Source organism: Lonchura striata, chromosome 31, assembly GCF_050655825.1.
Source record: "Lonchura striata isolate lonStrDom1 chromosome 31, ASM5065582v1, whole genome shotgun sequence".
Lineage (NCBI taxonomy): Eukaryota > Metazoa > Chordata > Aves > Passeriformes > Estrildidae > Lonchura > Lonchura striata.
In genome coordinates this window covers 5,595,564-5,619,009 of record NC_140733.1, presented here as the reverse complement: position 1 = coordinate 5,619,009, position 23,446 = coordinate 5,595,564, and the positions used below count along the sequence as shown (strand labels likewise).

Below are 23,446 nucleotides of genomic sequence, written 5' to 3'. Positions count from 1 at the left end.
AAAAGGATCCCAGAGATCCCAGGGGGGGTCAAGCTCTCGTGGGATTCTCCTCAGGATCCTGAGGGAAAAAAGTTGCTCATGAGGGGGAAAAGTGGGAATTCTGGCAGTTGGAGAGGTGAGAATGGGAATTGGGGCAGTTTTGGGGTGTGGGGTTGGATTTTAGGGCTGGGAAAAAGGAGCCCAGAGATCCCGGGTGGGGTCAAGCTCCTGTGGGATTCTCCTCAGGATTCTGAAAGGAAAAAGTGGGAATTTTGGCCGTTGGAGAGGTGAGAATGGGAATTTGGGCAGTTTTCGGGTGTGGGGTTGGATTTTAGGCTGACAAAAAGGATCCCAGAGATCCCAGGGGGGGTCAAGCTCTCTTGGGATTCTCCTCAGGATCCTGAGGGGAAAAAGTTGCTCATGAGGGGAAAAAGTTGCTCATGAGGGGAAAAAGTTGCTCATGAGGGGAAAAAGTGGGAATTCTGGCAGTTGGAGAGGTGAGAATGGGAATTGGGGCAGTTTTGGGGTGTGGGGTTGGATTTTGGGGCTGGGGAAAAGGATCCCAGAAATCCCAGGTGGGGACATGCTCTCGTGGGATTGCCCTCTGGATCCTGAGGGGAAAAAGCTTTTCCTGAGGGAAGAAAGTGGGAATTTTGGCCATTGGAGAGGTGAAAATGGGAATTGGGGCAGTTTTGGGGTGTGGGGTTGGATTTTAGGGACTGGGAAAAAGGAGCCCAGAGATCCCAGGGGGGGTCAAGCTCTCTTGGGATTCCTGAGGGGAAAAAGATTTTCCTGAGGGAAAAAAGTGGGAATATTGGCCATTGGAGAGGTGAAAATGGGAATTTGAGCAGTTTTGGGTGTGGGGTTGGATTTTAGGGCTGGGAAAAAGGAGCCCAGAGGTCCCAGGTGGGGACATGCTCTCGTGGGATTCTCCTCAGGATCCTGAGGGGGAAAAGTGGGAATTTCAGCCATTGGAGAGGTGAGAATGGGAATTGGGGCAGTTTTGGGGTGTGGGGTTGGATTTTGGGGCTGGGGAAAAGGATCCCAGAGATCCCAGGTGGGGTCAAGCTCTCTTGGGATTCTCCTCAGGATCCTGAGGGGGAAAAGTGGGAATTTCAGCCATTGGAGAGGTGAAAATGGGAATTTGGGCAGTTTTGGGGTGTGGGGTTGGATTTTAGGGTTGGGAAAAAGGATCCCAGAGATCCCAGGGGGGGTCAAGCTCTCTTGGGATTCTCCTCAGGATCCTGAGGGGAAAAAGTTGCTCATGAGGGGAAAAAGTTGCTCATGAGGGGAAAAAGTGGGAATTCTGGCAGTTGGAGAGGTGAGAATGGGAATTGGGGCAGTTTTGGGGTGTGGGGTTGGATTTTGGGGCTGGGGAAAAGGATCCCAGAAATCCCAGGTGGGGACATGCTCTCGTGGGATTGCCCTCTGGATCCTGAGGGGAAAAAGCTTTTCCTGAGGGAAGAAAGTGGGAATTTTGGCCATTGGAGAGGTGAAAATGGGAATTGGGGCAGTTTTGGGGTGTGGGGTTGGATTTTAGGGACTGGGAAAAAGGAGCCCAGAGATCCCAGGGGGGGTCAAGCTCTCTTGGGATTCCTGAGGGGAAAAAGATTTTCCTGAGGGAAAAAAGTGGGAATATTGGCCATTGGAGAGGTGAAAATGGGAATTTGAGCAGTTTTGGGTGTGGGGTTGGATTTTAGGGCTGGGAAAAAGGAGCCCAGAGGTCCCAGGTGGGGACATGCTCTCGTGGGATTCTCCTCAGGATCCTGAGGGGGAAAAGTGGGAATTTCAGCCATTGGAGAGGTGAGAATGGGAATTGGGGCAGTTTTGGGGTGTGGGGTTGGATTTTGGGGCTGGGGAAAAGGATCCCAGAGATCCCAGGTGGGGTCAAGCTCTCTTGGGATTCTCCTCAGGATCCTGAGGGGGAAAAGTGGGAATTTCAGCCATTGGAGAGGTGAAAATGGGAATTTGGGCAGTTTTGGGGTGTGGGGTTGGATTTTAGGGTTGGGAAAAAGGATCCCAGAGATCCCAGGGGGGGTCAAGCTCTCTTGGGATTCTCCTCAGGATCCTGAGGGGAAAAAGTTGCTCATGAGGGGAAAAAGTTGCTCATGAGGGGAAAAAGTGGGAATTCTGGCAGTTGGTGAGGTGAGAATGGGAATTGGGGCAGTTTTGGGGTGTGGGGTTGGATTTTAGGGCTGGGAAAAAGGATCCCAGAAATCCCAGGCGGGGTCATGCTCTCGTGGGATTGCCCTCGGGATCCTGAGGGGAAAAAGCTTTTCCTGAGGGGAAAAAGTGGGAATTTCGGCCATTGGTGAAATGATAATGGGAATTTGGGCAGTTGGTGAGGTGAAAGTGGGAATTTTGGTGGTTAGGAGGTGGAAAAATGGGAATTTGGGTTGGGAAAAAGGAGTCCAGAGCTCCCGGGGGGGCTCATGCCCCCTTGGGATTCCCCTCAGGATCCTGAGGGGAAAAAGTTTTTCCTGAGGGGAAAAAGTGGGAATTTCGGCCGTTGGAGAGGTGAGAATGGGAACTGGGGCAGTTTTGGGGTGTGGGGTTGGATTTTAGGCTGAGAAAAAGGATCCCAGAGATCCCAGGGGGGGTCAAGCTCTCTTGGGATTCTCCTCAGAATCCTGAGGGGAAAAAGTTGCTCATGAGGGGAAAAAGTTGCTCATGAGGGGAAAAAGTGGGAATTTCAGCCATTAGTGAGGTAAAAATGGGAATTTGGGCAGTTGGTGCAGTGAAAGTGGGAATTTTGGTGGTTAGGAGGTGGAAAAATGGGAATTTGGGCTGGGAAAAAGGATCTCAGAGCTCCTTGGTGGGGTCATGCTCCCTTGGGCTTCCCTTCGAGATCCTGAGGGGAAAAAGCTTTTCCTGAGGGAAAAAAGTGGGAATTTTGGCCATTGGAGGGGTGAGAATGGGAATTGGGGCAGTTTTGGGTGTGGGGTTGGATTTTAGGCTGAGAAAAAGGATCCCAGAGATTCCAGGGGGGGTCAAGCTCTCTTGGGATTCTCCTCAGAATCCTGAGGGGAAAAAGTTGCTCATGAGGGGAAAAAGTGGGAATTTCAGCCATTAGTGAGGTAAAAATGGGAATTTGGGCAGTTGGTGCGGTGAAAGTGGGAATTTTGGTGGTTGAGAGGTAGAAAAATGGGAATTTGGGCTGGGAAAAAGGATCTCCGAGCTCCTTGGTGGGGTCATGTTCCCTTGGGCTTCCCTTCGAGATCCTGAGGGGAAAAAGCTTTTCCTGAGGGAAAAAAGTGGGAATTTTGGCTATTGGAGAGGTGAGAATGGAATTTGGGCAGTTTTGGGTGTGGGGTTGGATTTTAGGGCTGGGAAATATGATCCCAGAAATCCCAGGTAGGGTCATGCTCTCTTGGGATTCTCCTCAGGATCCTGAGGGGAGTTTTTCATGAGGGGAAAAAGTGGGAATTTTGGCCGTTGGTGAGGTGAATATGGGAATTTGGGCAGTTGTTGAGGTGAGAATGGGAATTTTGGTGGTTGAGAGGTGGGAAAATGAAAATTTGAGCTGGCAAAAAGGATCTCAGAGCTCCTAGGTGGGGTCATGCTCCCTTGGGCTTCCCTTCGAGATCCTGAGGGGAAAAAGCTTTTCCTGAGGGAAGAAAGTGGGAATTTTGGCCATTGGAGAGGTGAGAATGGGAATTTGGGCAGTTTTGGGTGTGGGGTTGGATTTTAGGCTGGAAAAAAGCATCCCAGAAATCCCAGGGGGGGTCAAGCTCTCTTGGGATTCCCCTCAGGTTCCTGAGGGGAAAAAGCAGGAATTTCAGCCATTGGTGAAGTGAGAATGGGAATTTTGGTGGTTGGGAGGTGGAAAATGAGAAATTGGGTGGTTTTGGGTGCAGGGTTGGATTTTAGGGCTGAGAAAAAGGAGCCCAGAGATCCTGGGTGGGGTCAAGGTCCTGTGGGATTCCCTTCAGGATGCTGAGGGGCAAAAGACTTGGATTTAGGGGATGTGGTGTGGGTCTGGGGGTAAAAAAAATGGCAATTAGTGAATGTGGAATGGAGTTTCGGGGGGGAAAAAATGGAAATTAAGGACTGTGGGGCCACCAGAGCACAAAAATTCTCCCCTCCACCACGAAACCCAACCGTGCCACCACAACCACCCCCCGTCCATCACCTCCCACCTCCCAAAAACCCCCCAAAAAACCCCCGAAACTCATCCCCCCCGTCCCCCCGGACCCCAAAACCCCGCGGGCACCGTGATCTGCACGGCCAGCAGCCCCTCGCCGGCGTCCTTGGCGTCGATGGTGAACTCCACGGGCAGGCTGGCCGGCACGCCCGTGGTGTTGAGCCCGGGGCCGCTCGCCCGCACCTTGCTGGCGTCGTGCGTGGGCAGCGCCTTCACCTTGAAGGGGCTTTTGGGGAGGAATTTCGGGGGTCAGGACACCCCAAAATCCCCTGGGGAGCCACCCAAAAGGTCCCCGCCGGGCGCACCTGCGGGGCACCTCGTGGTCGCCGTAGCGCACGGAGATGGTGTAGGGTCCCTCGCGGGACGGGACGTAGGACACGCGCCGCGTGCCGTCGCCGTTGTCCGCCACGTCCACGGGCTCCAGCACGCCTGACGGGGGGGGAAATGGGGTGGTTTGGGGTTTTTTGGGGCTTTATGGGGTTTTTGGGGGTTTTATGGGGGTTTTAAGGGGGTTTTATGGGGTTTTTATGGGGTTTTTATAGAACTTTATGGGGTTTTTATAGAGCTTTATGGGGTTTTTGGGGGTTTTATGGGGGTTTTATGAGGGTTTTATGGGGGTTTTATGGGGTTTTTATAGAAATTTATGGGGTTTTTATAGAGCTTTATGGGGATTTTATAGAGCTTTATGGGTTTCTGGGGGGTTTTATGGGGTTTTATGGATTTTTTTAATGGGGTTTTTTGGGGCTTTATGGGGTTTTTTTGGGTTTTTTTGGGCTTTATGGGGTTTTTATGGGGGTTTTATGGGGGTTTTATGGGGGTTTTATGGGGGTTTTTATGGGGTTTTATGGGGGTTTTATGGGGGTATTTATGGGGGTTTTATGGGGATTTATGGGTTTTTTGGGGGTTTTTTTGGGGTTTTTATGGGGGTTTTATGGGGGTTTTATGGGGCTTTATGGGGGTTTTTTGGGTTTTTATGGGGGTTTTATGGGTTTCTTATGGGGGTTTTATGGGGGTTTTTGGGGCTTTATGGGTTTTTTGGGGTGTTTTATGGGGTTTTATGGCTTTATGGGGTTTTCTGGGGTTTTTATGGGGGTTTTATGGGGTTTTATGGGGTTTTATGGGGTTTTATGGGGTTTTTGGGCTTTATGGGGTTTTCTGGGGTTTTTATGGGGGTTTTATGGGGGTTTATGAGGGTTTATGGGGTTTTTTGGGGTTTTTATGGGGATTTTATGGGGGGTTTATGGGGGTTTATGGTTTTTTTTTGGGTTTTTGGGGGGTTTTATGGGGTTTGTTTTGGGTTTTTATGGGGTGTTCTAGAGAGTTAGGGAAGGTGGGGGTGTTGTGGGATGGGTCGAAAACATTGTAGAGTAACACGGAAGTCTCCACAGGTAGAGGAGAAATTACTGAAAGGGGGTCCCAAATCCCACAGGGCAACCCCGAAATCCCCCAAAATCCCCCAAAATCTCCCAAATTCCCCCCAAATTCCCCCTGCTGACCTTTGGGGCCCTGGACTTTGACGTCCAGCGGGGCCACGCCGGCCTTGGAGGTGTCCACGGTGAAGGTCTGGGGGACGTTGGCCCGGACGTGGCCGGGGGTCAGCCCGGGACCCCCGCAGGACACTCGGGACGCGTCCACCACGTCCGACACCGGCACCTGGAACGGGCTCCCTGGCGGGAAAATCCGGGAATTAGGGAATGTGGGGTGGATTTGGGGGGAAAAATGGGAATTAGGGAGTGTGGGGCGGGTTTGGGGTGAAAAAATGGGAATTAGGGAGTGTGGGGCGGGTTTGGGGGGAAAAAATGGGAATTAGGGAGTGTGGGGTGGGTTTGGGGTGAAAAAATGGGAATTAGGGAGTGTGAGGTGGGGTTTGAAGGAAAAAATGGGAATTAGGGAGTGTGGGGCGGGTTTGGGGGGAAAAATGGGAATTAGGGAGTGTGGGGTGGGGTTTGGGGGGAAAAATGGGAATTAGGGAGTGTGGGGTGGGTTTGGGGTGAAAAAATGGGAATTAGGGAGTGTGGGGTGGGTTTGGGGGGAAAAATGGGAATTAGGGAGTGTGGGGTGGGGTTTGAAGGAAAAAATGGGAATTAGGGAGTGTGGGGTGGGTTTGAAGGAAAAAATGGGAATTAGGGAGTGTGGGGTGGGGTTTGGGGTGAAAAAATGGGAATTAGGGGTCATCAAGGGGAAAAATTCCACCAAAATTCCGCAAAATTCAAAATAAATCCCCGAAAATTGCAAAAAAAAAAAAAATCCCCAAAATTCAAAATGAAATCCCCGAAAATCGCAAAAAAAAAAAATCCCCCTAAAAATTCAAAATAAATCCCAAATAAATCCCCAATAAATCCCCAAAAAAATTCCCAAAAAATTCCCCAAAAATTCTCCCAAAATTCCCCAAAAATTCCCCAAAAATTTTCCCAAAATTCCCCAAAAATCCCCAAAAAATTCCCCAAAAATCCCCAATAAATCCCCAATAAATCCCCAAAAATTCCCCAAAAATTCCCCAATAAATCCCCAATAAAACCCCAATAAATCCCCAATAAATCCCCAAAAAATCCCCAAAAATTCTCCCCCAAAATCCCCAATAAATCCCCAATAAATCCCCAATAAATCCCCAAAAATTCTCCCCCAAAATCCCCAATAAATCCCCAATAAATCCCCAATAAATCCCCAAAAATTCCCCAAAAATTCCCAAAAATTCTCCCCAAAAAATTCCCCAAAATCCCCAATAAATCCCCAATAAATCCCAAAAAAATTCCCCAAAAATTCCCAAAAATTCTCCCAAAATTCCCCAAAAATCCCCAATAAATCCCCAATAAATCCCCAATAAATCCCCAATAAATCCCCAATAAATCCCCCCAAAATTCCCCAAAAATTCTCCCCAAAAATCCCCAAAAAATTCCCAATAAATCCCCAATAAATCCCCAAAAATTCCCCAAAAATTCCCCAAAAATCCCCAATAAATCCCCAAAAATCCCCAATAAATCCCCAATAAATCCCAATAAATCCCCAATAAATCCCCAATAAATCCCCAATAAATCCCCAAAAATCCCCAATAAATCCCCAATAAGTCCCAAAAATCCCCAATAAATCCCCAATAAATCCCCAATAAATCCCCAATAAATCCCCAAAAATCCCCAATAAATCCCCAATAAATCCCCAAAAATTCTCCCCCAAAATCCCCAATAAATCCCCAATAAATCCCCAAAAATTCCCAAAAATTCTCCCCAAAAAATTCCCCAAAATCCCCAATAAATCCCCAATAAATCCCCAAAATTCCCCAATAAATCCCCAAAAATTCCCCAATAAATCCCCAATAAATCCCCAAAAATCCCCAATAAATCCCCAATAAATCCCCAAAAATCCCCAAAAATCCCCAATAAATCCCAATAAATCCCAATAAATCCCAATAAATCCCCAATAAATCCCAATAAATCCCCAATAAATCCCCAATAAATCCCCAATAAATCCCAATAAATCCCCAATAAATCCCCAATAAATCCCAATAAATCCCAATAAATCCCCAATAAATCCCAATAAATCCCCAATAAATCCCCAATAAATCCCCAATAAATCCCCAGTAAATCCCAATAAATCCCAATAAATCCCAATAAATCCCCAATAAATCCCCAATAAATCCCCAATAAATCCCCAATAAATCCCAATAAATCCCCAATAAATCCCCAAAAATCCCCAATAAATCCCCAAAAAAATTCCCCAAAAATCCCCAATAAATCCCCAATAAATCCCCAATAAATCCCCAATAAATCCCCAAAAATCCCCAATAAATCCCCAAAAAAATTCCCCAAAAATCCCCAATAAATCCCCAATAAATCCCCAATATATCCCCAATAAATCCCCAAAAATTCCCCAAAAATTCTCCCCCAAAATCCCCAATAAATCCCAATAAATCCCCAATAAATCCCCAAAAATCCCCAATAAATCCCCAATAAATCCCAATAAATCCCCAATAAATCCCCAAAAAATCCCCAATAAATCCCCAATAAATCCCCAATAAATCCCCAAAAATCCCCAATAAATCCCCAATAATTCCCCAATAAATCCCCAATAAATCCCAATAAATCTCCAATAAATCCCCAATAATTCCCCAATAAATCTCCAATAATTCCCCAATAAATCCCAATAAATCCCAATAAATCCCAATAAATCCCCAATAAATCCCCAATAAATCCCCAATAAATCCCCAATAAATCCCAATAAATCCCCAATAAATCCCAATAAATCCCCAAAATTCCCCAATAAATCCCCAATAAATCCCCAAAATTCCCCAAAAATCCCCAATAAATCCCCAATAAATCCCAATAAATCCCAATAAATCCCCAATAAATCCCCAATAAATCCCCAATAAATCCCAATAAATCCCAAATAATTCCCCAATAAATCCCCAATAAATCCCAAATAATTCCCCAATAAATCCCCAATAAATCCCCAATAATTCCCCAATAAATCCCCAATAAATCCCCAATAAATCCCCAAAAATTCCCCAAAAATCCCCAAAAAATCCCCAATAAATCCCAATAAATCCCCAATAAATCCCCAATAAATCCCAATAAATCCCCAATAAATCCCAATAAATCCCCAATAAATCCCAATAAATCCCCAATAAATCCCAATAAATCCCCAATAAATCCCAATAAATCCCCAATAAATCCCCAATAAATCCCCAATAAATCCCCAATAAATCCCAATAAATCCCCAATAAATCCCCAAAAATTCCCCAAAAATCCCCAATAAATCCCCAATAAATCTCCAATAAATCCCCAATAAATCCCCAATAAATCCCCAATAAATCCCCAAAAAATTCCCCAAAATTCCCCAATAAATCCCCAATAAATCCCCAATAAATCCCCAATAAATCCCCAAAAATCCCCAATAAATCCCCAAAAAAATTCCCCAAAAATCCCCAATAAATCCCCAATAAATCCCCAATAAATCCCCAATAAATCCCCAATAAATCCCCAATAAATCCCAATAAATCCCCAATAAATCCCCAATAATTCCCCAATAAATCCCCAATAAATCCCCAATAAATCCCCAAAAATCCCCAATAAATCCCCAATAAATCCCCAAAAATCCCCAATAAATCCCCAATAAATCCCCAAAAATCCCCAATAAATCCCCAATAAATCCCCAAAAATTCCCCAAAAATCCCCAATAAATCCCAATAAATCCCCAATAAATCCCAATAAATCCCCAAAAATTCCCCAATAAATCCCCAAAAATCCCCAATAAATCCCCAAAAATTCCCCAAAAATCCCCAAAAATTCCCCAATAAATCCCCAAAAATTCCCCAAAAATCCCCAATAAATCCCAATAAATCCCAATAAATCCCCAATAAATCCCCAATAAATCCCCAATAAATCCCCAATAAATCCCAATAAATCCCCAATAAATCCCAATAAATCCCCAATAAATCCCCAATAAATCCCAATAAATCCCCAATAAATCCCCAATAATTCCCCCGATTCCGGCCGGTTCCCCGGCTCACCGGGGACCTGGTGGCCGCCGTAGGTGACGTTGAGGCTGTAGGTGCCCGCCTCGTAGGGGACGTACTCCACGGAGCAGCTGCCGTCCTTGTTGTCCGTGCAGGACATTTTGGCTTCCGAGGGACCCTCCACGGCCAGGCCCAGGCCCCCCGTGCCGGCACCCCTGTGGGGAGGGATGGGGGTCAGGGGGGGTGAGGTTTGGGGGGAAATGGGATTTGGGGTCATGGGGGGAGGGAAAATGGGATTTGGGGTCACGGGGGGAGGGAAAATGGGATTTGGGGTTATGGGAGGGGGAGGTTTGGGGGAAAATGGGATTTGGGGTCATGGGAGGGGGAGATTTAGGGTTGTGAGGGGGGAGATTTGGAGGGAAAATGGGATTTTGGGGATTCCCAACGGGATTTTGGGGATTCCTCTTGGGATTTTGGGGATTCCCATTGGGATTTTGGGGATTCCTGTCGGGATTTTGGGGATTCCCGTCGGGATTCTGGGGATTCCCGTCAGGATTTTGGGGATTCCCGTTGGGATTTTGGGGATTCCACTCAGGATTTTGGGGATTCCCGTTGGGATTTTGGGGATTCCACTCAGGATTTTGGGGATTCCCGTTGGGATTTTGGGGATTCCACTCAGGATTTTGGGGATTCCCGTTGGGATTTTGGGGATTCCTGTCAGGATTCTGGGGATTCCTGTCGGGATTTTGGGTATTCCCATCAGGATTTTGGGGATTCCCATCGGGATTTTGGGGATTCCCATCAGGATTTTGGGGATTCCCGTCGGGATTTTGGGGATTCCTGCTGGGATTTCGGGGATTCCTGCTGGGATTTTGGGGATTCCTGCTGGGATTTTGGGGATTCCCATCGGGATTTTGGGGATTCCCTTCAGGATTTTGGTGATTCCCATCAGGATTTTGATGATTCCCATCAGGATTTTGGGAATTCCTGTCGGGATTTTGGGGATTCCCATCGGGATTTTGGGGATTCCCATCAGGATTTTGGGAATTCCTGTCGGGATTTTGGGGATTCCCGTTGGGATTTTGGGGATTCCACTCATAATTTTGGTGATTCCCGTCGGGATTTTGGTGATTCCCATCAGGATTTTGGTGATTCCCGTCGGGATTTTGGTGATTCCCATCAGGATTTTGGGGATTCCCATCAGGATTTTGGTGATTCCCATCAGGATTTTGGGAATTCCCGTCGGGATTTTGGGGATTCCCATCAGGATTTTGGGGATTCCCATCGGGATTTTGGTGATTCCCATCGGGATTTTGGGAATTCCCGTCGGGATTTTGGTGATTCCCATCATGATTTTGGGGATTCCCATCAGGATTTTGGTGATTCCCATCGGGATTTTGGGAATTCCCGTCGGGATTTTGGGGATTCCCGCGCGCTCGGGCTCTCACCGGGTCTCCACGGTGAATTTGTTGGGTTGGTTGGTGGTGCCGCTCTGGATGCCGGGGCCGTGCACCCGCACCCGCCCGGGGTCGCAGCCCTCGGTGACGGGGACGCGGAACGGGCTCAGCGGCACCGGGGACCCCCCGTAGCTCACGTCCACCTTGTGCAGGCCTGGGGGGACACGGGTCACCCCAAACCCACCCAAAATCCCCCAAAAACCCCGCAGAACCCCTTCAAAATCCACCAAAATCCCTCAAGTGGTCCAAAAATCCCCCCAAATCCCTCAAAACCCGGCAAAGCCATAAAAAGCACCCCAAGCCTCTTAAAATCCCTTAAAATTCCACCAAAGACCCCAAAATGTTCCAAAATCCCTCCCAAAATGCTACAAAATCATCCCAAATCCACCAAAATCCCTCTAAATCCACTGGGAATCCCTGATAATCCCCCAAAAAAACTTTCAAAATCCTTCAGAATATCCCAAAAACCTCAAAATGCCCCCCAAGCCTCCAAAATCCTCCAGAATAACCCAAAAATCCCTCAAGATCACCTAAAATTCCTGCAAAATTCCTCCAAATTTCCCAAAAATCTCCCAATATCTCTGCAAATCCCCCGAAATCCCTCCAAATTTTCCCCAAAATCTCCCAATATCTCTGCAAATCCCCCGAAATCCCTCCAAATTTCCCCAAAATCTCCCAAAATCCCTCCAAATTTTCCCCAAATCTCCCAATTTCTCTGCAAATCCCCCGAAATCCCTCCAAATTTCCCCAAAAATCTCCCAATATCTCTGCAAATCCCCCAAAATCCCTCCAATTTTTCCCCAAAATCCCCCAATATCTCTGCAAATCCCCCGAAATCCCTCCAAATTTCCCAAAATCTCCCAAAATCTCTGCAAATCCCCCGAAATCCCTCCAAATTTCCCCAAAATCTCCCAATATCTCTGCAAATCCCCCAAAATCCCTCCAAATTTCCCCAAAATCTCCCAATATCTCTCTAAATCCCCCAAAATCCCTCCAAATTTCCCCCAAAATCTCCCAAAATCTCTGCAAATCCCCTGAAATCCCTCCAAAATTTCCCAAAAATCTCCCAATATCTCTGCAAATCCCCCAAAATCCCTCCAAATTTTCCCCAAAATCCCCCAATATCTCTGCAAATCCCCCGAAATCCCTCCAAATTTCCCAAAAATCTCCCAAAATCTCTGCAAATCCCCCAAAATCCCTCCAAATTTCCCCAAAATCTCCCAATATCTCTGCAAATCCCCCGAAATCCCTCCAAATTTTCCCCAGAATCTCCCAATATCTCTGCAAATCCCCCGAAATCCCTCCAAATTTTCCCAAAATCTCCCAAAATCTCTGCAAATCCCCCGAAATCCCTCCGGCACGCCGGGCGCGCTCACCCTCCTCGTAGGGCGTGTACTCCACGTGGTAGGTGCCGTCACCCCGGTCCTCCACGAAGGTCTCGGTGACGTTTCCAGAGGGGTTGGACACCAGGGCCTTGACCAGGGGACCGCCGGCCTTGGCCACGGCCCGGGCGTCCACCTCGAACTCCGTCACGGCCTCGCGGAACACGGCTGGGGCGGGAAACGGGGTTGGGGTCAACGGGGTCTTCTTCCAACCCAACAGAACTGAAGCCAACCCAACCCAACTCATCCCAGTTCAACTCAAATCATCCCAACCCAACCAAACCAACCAAACCCAACTCAAATCATCCCAACCCAACCCAACTCAACCGAACCCAACTCAAATCATCCCAAGCCAACCAAACCAACCAAACCCAACTCATCCCAGTTCAACTCAAATCATCCCAACCCAACCCAACTCAACCGAACCCAACTCATCCCAGTTCAACTCAAATCATCCCAACCAAACCAAACCTACCGAACCCAACTCATCCCAGTTCAACTCAAATCATCCCAACCCAACCCAACCAACAAAACCCAACTCATCCCAGTTCAACTCAAATCATCCCAACCCAACCCAACCGACCGAACCCAACTCATCCCAATTCAACTCAAATCATCCCAACCCAACCCAACTCAACCAAACCCAACTCAATTCATCACAGCCACTCAAACTCAACCCAACCCAACCAAACCCAACTCAACCAAACCCAACTCAAGCCAACCCAACTCAACCCAACTCAATTCATCCCAACACAATCAACCCAACTCAACCCAACCCATCTCATCCTCTTCCAACTCTACCCAACCCAACCCAACCAAACTGAAGCCAACCCAACTCAACTCATCCCAGTTCAACTCAAATCATCCCAACCCAACCAAACCAACCGAACCCAACTCAACCGAACCCAACTCAACCGAACCCAACTCAATTCATCACAGCCACTCAAACTCAACCCAACCCAATCAACCCAACTCAACCAACCCGTCTCATCCTCTTCCAACTCTACCCAACCCAACCCAACACAACTCAACCGAACCCAACTCAAGCCAGCCCAACTCAATTCATCACAGCCAACCCAACTCAACCCAACTCAATTCATCCCAACACAATCAACCCAACTCATCCTCTTCCAACTCTACCCAACCCAACCCAACCCAACTCAACCCAACCCAACTCAACCCATCCCGACCAAACCCAATCCAACCCTTCCACCCCACCCCAAACTCACCCTTGCCCTCCACGCCGGGCCCGTACACCTTGATGCCGCTCGTGTCCACGGCCGCCGGCGCCGGCTCCACGCGCACGGTGCTGGGGAAGTGCGGCACGGGCTGGCCGCCGTACTCCACGGTGACGGTGTGCACGCCGGCGCTGCGCGGCGTGTAGGCGATGGTGTAAATGCCGTCGCCGTTCTCCTCCACCCTCACGTCCGCCCGGGCCCCGGCTTCCGAGGCGATGCCGATGGTCAGCTCGGCCGTTCCCGCCCGGCTGCAGTCCACCCGGAAGCGCCCCGGCTGCCCGGCCGTGGCCTTCTCCAACCCCGGCCCTTCGCAGGTGACCTTGGAAGGGTCGAATTTCGGCCGGATCGGCGCGCGGAAGGGCGAGCCCGGGATGTGGGTGCCGGCGAAGAGGATGTTGATGTTGTAGTCGCCGGGCTCCGTGGGCAGGTAGGACACGGAGCAGGTGCCGTCGCCGTTGTCCTGGCACTCGATTTTGGCCTCGCAGGGCCCCTCCACGGTCAGCCCCAAACCGCCCGTGCCGGCGCCTTTGGTGTCGATGGTGAACGGGGCTGGAACCCCCGCCAGGCCCCCCTGGAGACCGGGGCCGAAAGCGCGGACCTGGGTGGATGGAAGAGTTGGGATGGGTTGAGTTGGGATGGTTTGGGGTGGGATGAGTTGAGCTGGGTTGGATTGGTTGGGTTGGGTTGAATTGAGTTGGGCTGGGATGGGTTGAGTCGAATTGAACTGGGTTGAGTTGGGTTGGATTGGTTGGAGTTGTGTTGAGCTGGGTTGGATTGGTTGGGTTGAGTTGGGTTGGGATGGGTTGAGCTGGGCTGGATTGATTGAGTCAAACTGAGCTGGGTTGAGTTGGGTTTTGTTGGGTTGAGTTGGGTTGGATTGATTGAGTCAAATTGAGTTGGGTTGAATTGGGTTTTGTTGGGTTGAGTTGGGTTGGATTGGTTGAGTCAAATTGAGTTGGGTTGAATTGGGTTTTGTTGGGTTGAGTTGGGTTGGATTGGTTGAGTCAAATTGAGTTGGGTTGAATTGGGTTTTGTTGGATTGAGCTGGGCTGGATTGATTGAGTCAAACTGAGCTGGGTTGAATTGGGTTTTGTTGGGTTGAGTTGGGTTGGATTGGTTGCGTTGAATTGCATTGGGCCAGGATGGGTTGAGTTGAATTGATTTGGGTTGGACTGGTTGAGTTGGGTTGAGCTGGGTTGGATTGGTTGGGTGGGGTTGAGTTGGGATGGGCTGGATTGGTTGGGTTACGTTGGGTTGTGTTGGGTAATGTTAGGTTGGATTGGGTTGAGTTGGCTTGAGTTGGGTTTTGCTGGGTTACTTTGGGTTGAGTTGGGTTATGTTAGGTTGGACTGGTTGGGTGTGATTTGAGTTGGGATGGGCCGGATTAGTTGGGTTGAGTTGGGTTGGATTGGTTGGGTTGAGTTGGGTTACATTGGGTTGGACTGATTGGGTTGAGTTGCGTTAGGCTGGAATGGGTTCAGTTGGGTTTTGTTGGGTTGTGTTGGGTTATGTTGGGTTGTGTTGGGTTGGATTGGGTTTTGTTGGGTTATGTTAGGTTGGATTGGGTTTTGTTGGGTTATGTTGGGTTGTGTTGGGTTCAGTTGGGTTGTGTTGGGTTATGTTGGGTTGTGTTGGGTTGGATTGGGTTTTGTTGGGTTATGTTGGGTTGTGTTGGGTTATGTTGGGTTGTGTTGGGTTATGTTGGGTTGTGTTGGGTTCAGTTGGGTTTTGTTGGGTTTTGTTGGGTTATGTTGGGTTGGATAGGTTGGGTATGGTTGAGTTGGGATGGGCTGGATTGGTTGGGAAGAATTGAGTTGGGTTTTGTTGGGTTATGTCGGGTTTTGTTGGGTTATGTCGGGTTTTGTTGGGTTCAGTTGGGTTTTGTTGGGTTACGTTGGGTTTTGTTGGGTTATGTTGGGTTTTGTTGGGTTCAGTTGGGTTGCGTTGGGTTACGTTGGGTTTTGTTGGGTTCTGTTGGGTTATGTCGGGTTTTGTTGGGTTACGTTGGGTTTTGTTGGGTTACGTTGGGTTGCGTTGGGTTATGTTGGGTTGGATTAGTTGGATTGAGCTGGTTTACATTGGGTTGAGCTACATCCCACGACCTCCCCCCCAAATCCTCCCCCACCAAACCCCCCCAAACCCCTCCCTCACCTTGGAGGGGTCGGTGGCCGGCACCACCTCGACGGGGAAGGGGCTGCCGGGCACGGGGACGCCGTCGTAGGTGACCTCCACGCTGTGGGGGCCCTCGTCGCGCGGCACGAAGCGCACGGCGCTGCTCTCGGCCGCCGCGCCCGGCTCCACCGTGCACGGGACCCCCTTGCGGGACGGCCCCAAAATCCGGGCGCCCACCTTGCCCTGGCCCCCCGCGCCCTTGGCCTTCACCGTGAACTCCTGCGCCTTGCCCACCTCCAGCTCTGCGGGGACACGGGGCAGAGGGTGAGGGACCCCGAAATCCCAAATGGGGAGGGGCAGAGGGTGAGGGACCCCGAAATCCCAAATGGGGAGGGGCAGAGGGTGAGGGACCCTCAAATTCCCCAAATGGGGAGGGGAAGAGGGTGAGGGACCCCTGAAATCCCAAATGGGGAGGGGCAGAGGGTGAGGGAACCCCAAAATCCCCAAATGGGGAGGGGCAGAGGGTGAGGGACCCCAAAATTCCCAAATGGGGAGGGGCAGAGGGTGAGGGACCCCGAAATCCCAAATGGGGAGGGGCAGAGGGTGAGGGACCCCAAAATTCCCCAAATGGGGAGGGGCAGAGGGTGAGGGAACCCCGAATTCCCCAAATGGGGAGGGGCAGAGGGTGAGGGACCCCCAGATTCCCCAAATGGGGAGGGGCAGAGGGTGAGGGAACCCCGAAATCCCAAAACTGGGGAGGGGCAGAGGGTGAGGGACCCCAAAATCCCCAAATGGGGAGGGGCAGAGGGTGAGGGACCCCCAAATTCCCCAAATGGGGAGGGGCAAAGGGTGAGGGACCCCAAAATCCCAAATGGGGAGGGGCAGAGGGTGAGGGACCCCGAAATCCCAAATGGGGAGGGGCAGAGGGTGAGGGACCCCGAAATCCCAAATGGGGAGGGGCAGAGGGTGAGGGACCCCCAAATCCCCAAATTGGGAGGAGCAGCGGCTCAGGGACCCCGAAATCCCAGATGGGGAGGGACAGAGGGTGAGGGACCCCCAAATTCCCCAAATGGGGAGGGGCAGAGGGTGAGGGACCCCCAAATTCCCCAAATGGGGAGGGGCAGAGGGTGAGGGACCCCAAAATTCCCCAAAATTGGGGGAAATCCCAAAACTGGGGAGGGGGACACAGAACTGGGGAGGAGATCCCAAAATTGGGCTGCGAATCCCAAAACCCAGGAAGATCTCAGGGACCCCTCCCCAAATTCATCCCCTCCAAGACTCACTGGGTGCCTCCCCAGGTCCCTAAATCCCCCCAAAACCCCTCCAAACCCCCTCCCCAAATTCAGGGACCCCTCCCCAAATTCAGGGACCCCCCCAAAATCCCCCGGCCCCCCTTACTGTCGTCCAGGCCGGAGATTTTGATCTTGGCCAGGTCGACGCCGGGGCTGACGCCGACGCTGAAGGGGCTTTTGGGGATGGGGTCCCCCCCGTAGGTCACCGACACCCCCAGATTGCCCTGGGGGCAAAGAGGGGTCAGGGGGGGCACGGGGAGCCCCCCGACCCGCGCCGGGCGGGGCTTGGGGCCGGTTTTGGGGGGTTTTTGGGGGGTTTTGGGGGGTTTCGGGGGGTTTCGGGGGTTTTTGGGGGGTTTTGGGGGGTTTTTGGGGGGTTTCGGGGGGTTTTGGGGGGTTTCGGGGGTTTTTGGGGGGTTTCGGGGGGTTTCGGGGTGTTTTTGGGGGGTTTTGGGGTGATGTCTGCCCTACCTGCAGCATGGGTTTGTAGGTGACCATGTGGGTGTTTTTGGGTTTATTTGGGCTGGTTTTGGGGGATTTTGGGGTTCTTTTGGGGGGTTTTGGGGCGTTACCTGCTGCACAGGGGTGTAGGTGACCGTGTGGGTGTTTTTGGGGTTATTTGGGGGGTTTTTGGGGTTATTTGGGGTTATTTTGGGGGTTACCTGCTGCACGGGGGTGTAGGTGACCGTGTGGGTGTTTTTGGGGTTATTTGGTGTGGTTTTGGTGTTAATTTGGGGTTATTTTGGGGTTATTTTGGGGGTTACCTGCTGCACGGGGGTGTAGGTGACCGTGTGGGTGTTTTTGGGGTTATTTTGGGGTTATTTGGGGGTTTTTGGGGGTTACCTGCTGCACGGGGGTGTAGGTGACCGTGTGGGTGTTTTTGGGGTTATTTGGGGTGTTTTTGAGGGGTTTTTGGGGTTATTTTGGGGTTATTTTGGGGTTATTTTGGGGGTTACCTGCTGCACGGGGGTGTAGGTGACCGTGTGCGTGCCGTCGTGGTTGTCGGTCACCTGCAGGTCCCTCACGGCCTCGCCCTTGCCCGGCCCGGTCACCTGCACGTCCAGGGCGGCCCGGCCGCCCCCCTTGGTGCTCACCGTGAAATGGGTGGGCTTGCCCAGCTCCACCCCTGGGGGACCCCAAAATCCCGGTCAGACACCACAAAAATACAAAAGAAACCCCAAAATCCCGGTCAGACACCCCAAAAAACCACAAAATCCTGGTCTGACACCCCAAAAAAACCATAAAAACCCCAAAATCCCGGTCAGACACCACAAAATAACCACAAAAACCCCAAAATCCCAGTCAGACACCCCAAAAATACCATAAAAACCCCAAAATCCCAGTCAGACACCCCAAAAAAACCACAAAATCCTGATCAGACACCCCAAAAAAGCAAAAAATCCCAGTCAGACACCCCAAAAAAACCAAAAAATCCCAAAATCCTGGTCAGACACCCCAAAAAAACCAAAAAAACCCAAAATCCCGGTCAGACACCCCCAAAAAACCAGAAAATGCTGGTCTGACACCCCAAAAAAACCCAAAAATCCTCATCAGACAACCCCAAAAAACACACAAAAACCCCAAAATCCTGGTCAGACACCCCAAAAATACCCCAAGCCCCCAGGACCCCCAATTTCCCTTCTGGGGTCCCCCCGATTCCCCCCCTGCAAATCCCCCAGGACCCCCAATTTTCCCTTTGGGGTTCCCCCAGGACCCCCAATTTCCCCCCCAATTTTCCCCTTTGGGGTCCCCCCAATCCCCCAGGACCCCCAATTTCCCCCCCAGTTTTCCCCTTTGGGGTTCCCCCAATCCCCCCGTACTGCCTCAGTTTCCTTTTGGGGTCCCCCCAGCCCCCAGTTTCCCCTCTGGGGTCCCCCCACATCCCCCAGGACCCCCAATTTCCCCCCCAGTTTCCCCTCTGGGGTCCCCCCACATCCCCCAGGACCCCCAGTTTCCCCCGAGCCCCCAGACCCACCGGAGCGGCTCAGGCCGGGCCCCTCGGCCTTGACCTTGCTGGCGTCGTGGGCAGCGTCCACCTTGACCCGGATGGGGCTGCTGGGGGTGGCCTGGGGGGCACAGAGGGGTCAGGGACCCCCCGAAACCCCCAAGACCCCCAGAGACCCCCGAGACCCCCGAGACCACCCAGAGACCCCCAGACTCCCCGAAGCCCCCAGCCCCACCTGGCCAGCAAACATCACCATGATGGTGTGCAGCCCGATGACCCCAAATTCCCCCAAACCCCCCAAAACCCCCAGACTCCCCCAAACTCCCCGAGCCCCCCGAAGCCCCCCGAGCCCCCCAAACCCCCCAGACCCCCCCAAACCCCCCCGAAGCCCCCAGCCCCACCTGGCCGGCGAACAGCACCATGATGGCGTGGAACCCGATGACCCCAAATTCCCCCAAACCCCCTGAACTCCCCAAACCGCCCAAAACCCCCAGGTTCCCCCAGACCCCACAGACCCCCCCAAACCCCCCCGAAGCCCCCAGCCCCACCTGGCCAGCGAACAGCACCATGATGGTGTGCAGCCCGATGACCCCAAATTCCCCCAAACCCCCTGAACCCCCCAGACCCCCCAAAACCCCCAGGTTCCCCCAAACCCTCCCGAGCCCCCCGATCCCCCCCGAAGCCCCCCGAAGCCCCCAGCCCCACCTGGCCTGCGAACAGCACCATGATGGTGTGCAGCCCGATGACCCCAAATTCCCCCAAACCCCCTGAACTCCCCAAACCCCCCAAAACCCCCAGGTTCCCCCAAAGCCCCCCGAAGCCCCCAGCCCCACCTGGCCGGCGAACAGCACCATGATGGTGTGCAGCCCGATGACCCCAAATTCCCCCAAACCCCCCAAACCCCCCAGACCCCCCCAAACCCCCCCAGACCCCCCCAGCCCCACCTGGCCGGCGAACAGCACCATGATGGTGTGCAGCCCGGCGCCCTTGGGCGTGTACTTGACGGTGAAGGTGTCGTTGTCGTTCCTGATGATGTCGAAGTCCAGGTCGGCCTCGGCCGGGCCCACCACGCCCGGGGCGCACTTGATGCCGATGCTGACGTCACCTGGGGGGGCACGGGGGGTCAGGGACCCCCAAAAACTCGGGGGGACTCCAAACTGCCCCGCCCACCCCAAAAAACCTACGGGTTTGGGGTGCCAGGTGAGCCCAAACACCCCAAATGTCCCACCCCGTGCGCAGGTGATCCCGGTGCTGATGTCACCTGGGGGGTCAGGGAACCCCAGGAACACCCCCAAAAGCTGTGGGGATCCCCAAAAATCCTGCAGGAACCACCAGGACCCAAAAACCGACCCCAAAAATCCTGCAGGAACCACCAGGACCCAAAAACCAACCCCAAAAATCCTGCAGGAACCACCAGGACCCAAAAACCAACCCCAAAAATCCTGCAGGAACCACCAGGACCCCAAAAACTGACCCCAAAAATCCTGCAGGAACCACCAGGACCCCAAAACGGACACCAAAACCCCCACAGGAACCACCAGGACCCAAAAACCGACCCCAAAAATCCTGCAGGAAACCACCAGGACCCCAAAAACCGACCCCAAAAACCCCGCAGGGATCCACCAGGACCCCAAAAATCCTGCAGGGATCCACCAGGACCCCCAAGCCGACCCCAAATCCCCACAGACCCTCCTAAATTTCCCCCAGATCCCCCCCAGATTCATTCCAAAGCCCCTGGAAACCCCAAACCCACCCGAATCCTCCTCAAAACCCACCCCAGAACCCCCCAAATCCCCCCCAGACCCCCCAAAATCCCCCCCAGATCCCCCAAAATCCCCCCCAGATCCCCCAAAATCCCCCCCAGACCCCCCAAAATCCCCCCCAGACCCCCAAAAATCCCCCCCAGACCTCCCAAAATCCCCCCCAGACCCCCCAAAATCCCCTCCAGACCCCCCAAAATCCCCATCAGACCCCCAAAATCCCCTCCAGACCCCCTAAAATCCCCCCCAGACCCTCCAAAATCCCCTCCAGACCCCCCAAAATCCCACCCAAATCCCCCAAAAATCCCCCTCAGATCCCCCAAAATCCCCCCAGACCCCCCAAAATCCCCCTCAGACCCCCCCAAATTCCTCCCAGATCCCCCAAAATTCCCCCAGACCCCCCAAAATCCCCCTCAGATCCCCCAAAATCCCTCCCAGAGCCCCCAAAATCCCCCTCAGACCCCCCAAAATCCCCTCCAGATCCCCCAAAATCCCCCCCAGACCCCCAAAAATCCCCCTCAGACCCCCAAAAATCCCCCTCAGACCCCCCAAAATCCCCCGCAGACCCCCCAAATCCCTCCCAGACCCCCCCCAAATCCCCTCCAGACGCCCCAAAATCCCCCCCAGACCCCCCAAAATGCCATCAGACCCCCCAAAATCCCCCCAGACCCCCAAAAATCCCCCTCAGATCCCCCAAAATCCCCCCAGATGCCCCAAAATCCCCCCCAGACCCCCCAAAATGCCATCAGACCCCCCAAAATCCCTCCCAGATCCCCCCAAATCCCCCCTAAATCCCCCCCAGACCCCCCCAGATCCCCCAAATCCCCCCAAAATCCCCCCCAGACACCCAAAAATCCCCCTCAGATCCCCCAAAATCCCCCCCAGAGCCCCAAAAATCCCCCTTAGATCCCCCAAAAACCCTCCCAAATCCCCCAAAATCCCCCTCAGATCCCCCAAAATCCCTCCCAAATCCCCCCAAACCCCCCCAAAATCCCCCCCAGACCCCCCAAAATTCCCTCCAGACCCCCCAAAATCCCTCCCAAATCCCCCCAAACACCCCCAAAATCCCCCCCAGACCCCCCAAAATTCCCTCCAGACCCCCCAAAATCCCTCCCAAATCCCCCCAAACCCCCCCAAAATCCCCCCCAGAACCCCAAAATCCCCCCCAGACCCTCCAAAATCCCTCCCAAATCCCCCCAAACCCCCCCAAAATCCCCCCCAGAACCCCAAAATCCCCTCCAGACGCCCCAAAATCCCCCCCGACCCCCAAAAATCCCCCTCAGACCCCCCAAAATCCCTCCCAAATCCCCCCAAACCCCCCCAAAATCCCCCCCAGACCCCCGAAGCCCCCAGACCCACCCTGGCCGGCCTCGGCGCAGTCCACGGTGAAGTAGGTGGGCTCCAGGGCCTTGAGCCCCGTCTTGGCCACGCCCGGCCCGAAAACCTTCACCTTGTGCGGGTGGCTGCCGGCGCCCACGGCCACCTGCGGGGCAGGGGGCTCAGGGACCCCAGACCCAAATGGGGACCCCAGACCCAAATGGGGACCCCACACCCAAATGGGGACCCCCCAGACCCAAATATGGGACCCCAGACCCAAATATGGGACCCCCAAAACCCAAATATGGGACCCCAGACCCAAATATGGGACCCCAGACCCAAATGGGGACCCCCCAGACCCAAATGGGGACCCCAGACCCAAATAGGGACCCCAGACCCAAATATGGGACCCCAGACCCAAATATGGGACCCCAGACCAAAATATGGGACCCCCAAAAACCAAATATGGGATGCCCAAAACCTAAATGGGGACCCCAGACCCAAATGGGGACCCCAGACCCAAATATGGGACCCCCCAGACCCAAATATGGGACCCCAGACCCAAATAGGGACCCCCCAGACCCAAATAGGGACCCCAGACCCAAATGGGGACCCCCCAGACCCAAATAGGGACCCCAGACCAAAATAGGGACCCCAGACCAAAATATGGGACCCCCCAGACCCAAATAGGGACCCCAGACCCAAATAGGGACCCCAGACCCAAATAGGGACCCCCCAGACCCAAATGGGGACCCCAGACCCAAATGGGGACCCCAGACCCAAATGGGGACCCCAGACCCACATGGGGACCCCACACCCAAATAGGGACCCCCAAAACCCAAATATGGGACCCCCAAAACCCAAATATGGGATGCCCAAAACCTAAATGGGGACCCCAGACCCAAATGGGGACCCCAGACCCAAATAGGGACCCCAGACCCAAATATGGGACCCCAGACCCAAATATGGGACCCCCAAAACCCAAATATGGGACCCCCAAAACCTAAATATGGGACCCCCAAAACCCAAATATGGGACCCCCCAGACCCAAATGGGGACCCCAGACCCAAATAGGGACCCCAGACCAAAATATGGGACCCCAGACCCAAATATGGGACCCCCCAGACCCAAATACGGGACCCCCAAAACCTAAATGGGGACCCCAGACCCAAATGGGGACCCCAGACCCAAATAGGGACCCCCCAGACCCAAATATGGGACCCCCCCAGACCCAATATGGGACCCCCAAAACCTAAATGGGGACCCCCCAGACCCAAATATGGGACCCCCAAAACCCAAATATGGGACCCCAGACCCAAATAGGGACCCCAGACCCAAATATGGGACCCCCAAAACCCAAATATGGGATCC

At 52.6% G+C, this 23,446-nt stretch overlaps 1 protein-coding gene across 3 annotated transcripts in view; it reads right to left on the bottom strand.

Annotated features, from left to right (window-relative positions):
• The window catches only part of FLNA (filamin A), a 104,439-nt gene that overhangs the window by 43,977 nt on the left and 37,016 nt on the right, over positions 1 to 23,446 (bottom strand). For all 3 annotated transcript variants that reach the window (XM_085563442.1, XM_085563444.1, XM_085563443.1), the window contains exons 16-28: positions 22,118 to 22,241; positions 19,943 to 20,103; positions 19,029 to 19,119; positions 18,010 to 18,179; positions 17,160 to 17,277; positions 15,801 to 16,063; positions 13,641 to 14,247; positions 12,406 to 12,579; positions 11,021 to 11,183; positions 9,627 to 9,787; positions 5,620 to 5,790; positions 4,429 to 4,552; positions 4,193 to 4,349 (exon numbers count right to left, since the gene is read on the bottom strand). In XM_085563442.1, coding sequence (XP_085419568.1) covers positions 4,193 to 4,349; positions 4,429 to 4,552; positions 5,620 to 5,790; positions 9,627 to 9,787; positions 11,021 to 11,183; positions 12,406 to 12,579; positions 13,641 to 14,247; positions 15,801 to 16,063; positions 17,160 to 17,277; positions 18,010 to 18,179; positions 19,029 to 19,119; positions 19,943 to 20,103; positions 22,118 to 22,241 — 2,484 coding nt within the window. The remainder of the gene's footprint in view (positions 1 to 4,192; positions 4,350 to 4,428; positions 4,553 to 5,619; positions 5,791 to 9,626; positions 9,788 to 11,020; positions 11,184 to 12,405; positions 12,580 to 13,640; positions 14,248 to 15,800; positions 16,064 to 17,159; positions 17,278 to 18,009; positions 18,180 to 19,028; positions 19,120 to 19,942; positions 20,104 to 22,117; positions 22,242 to 23,446) is intronic.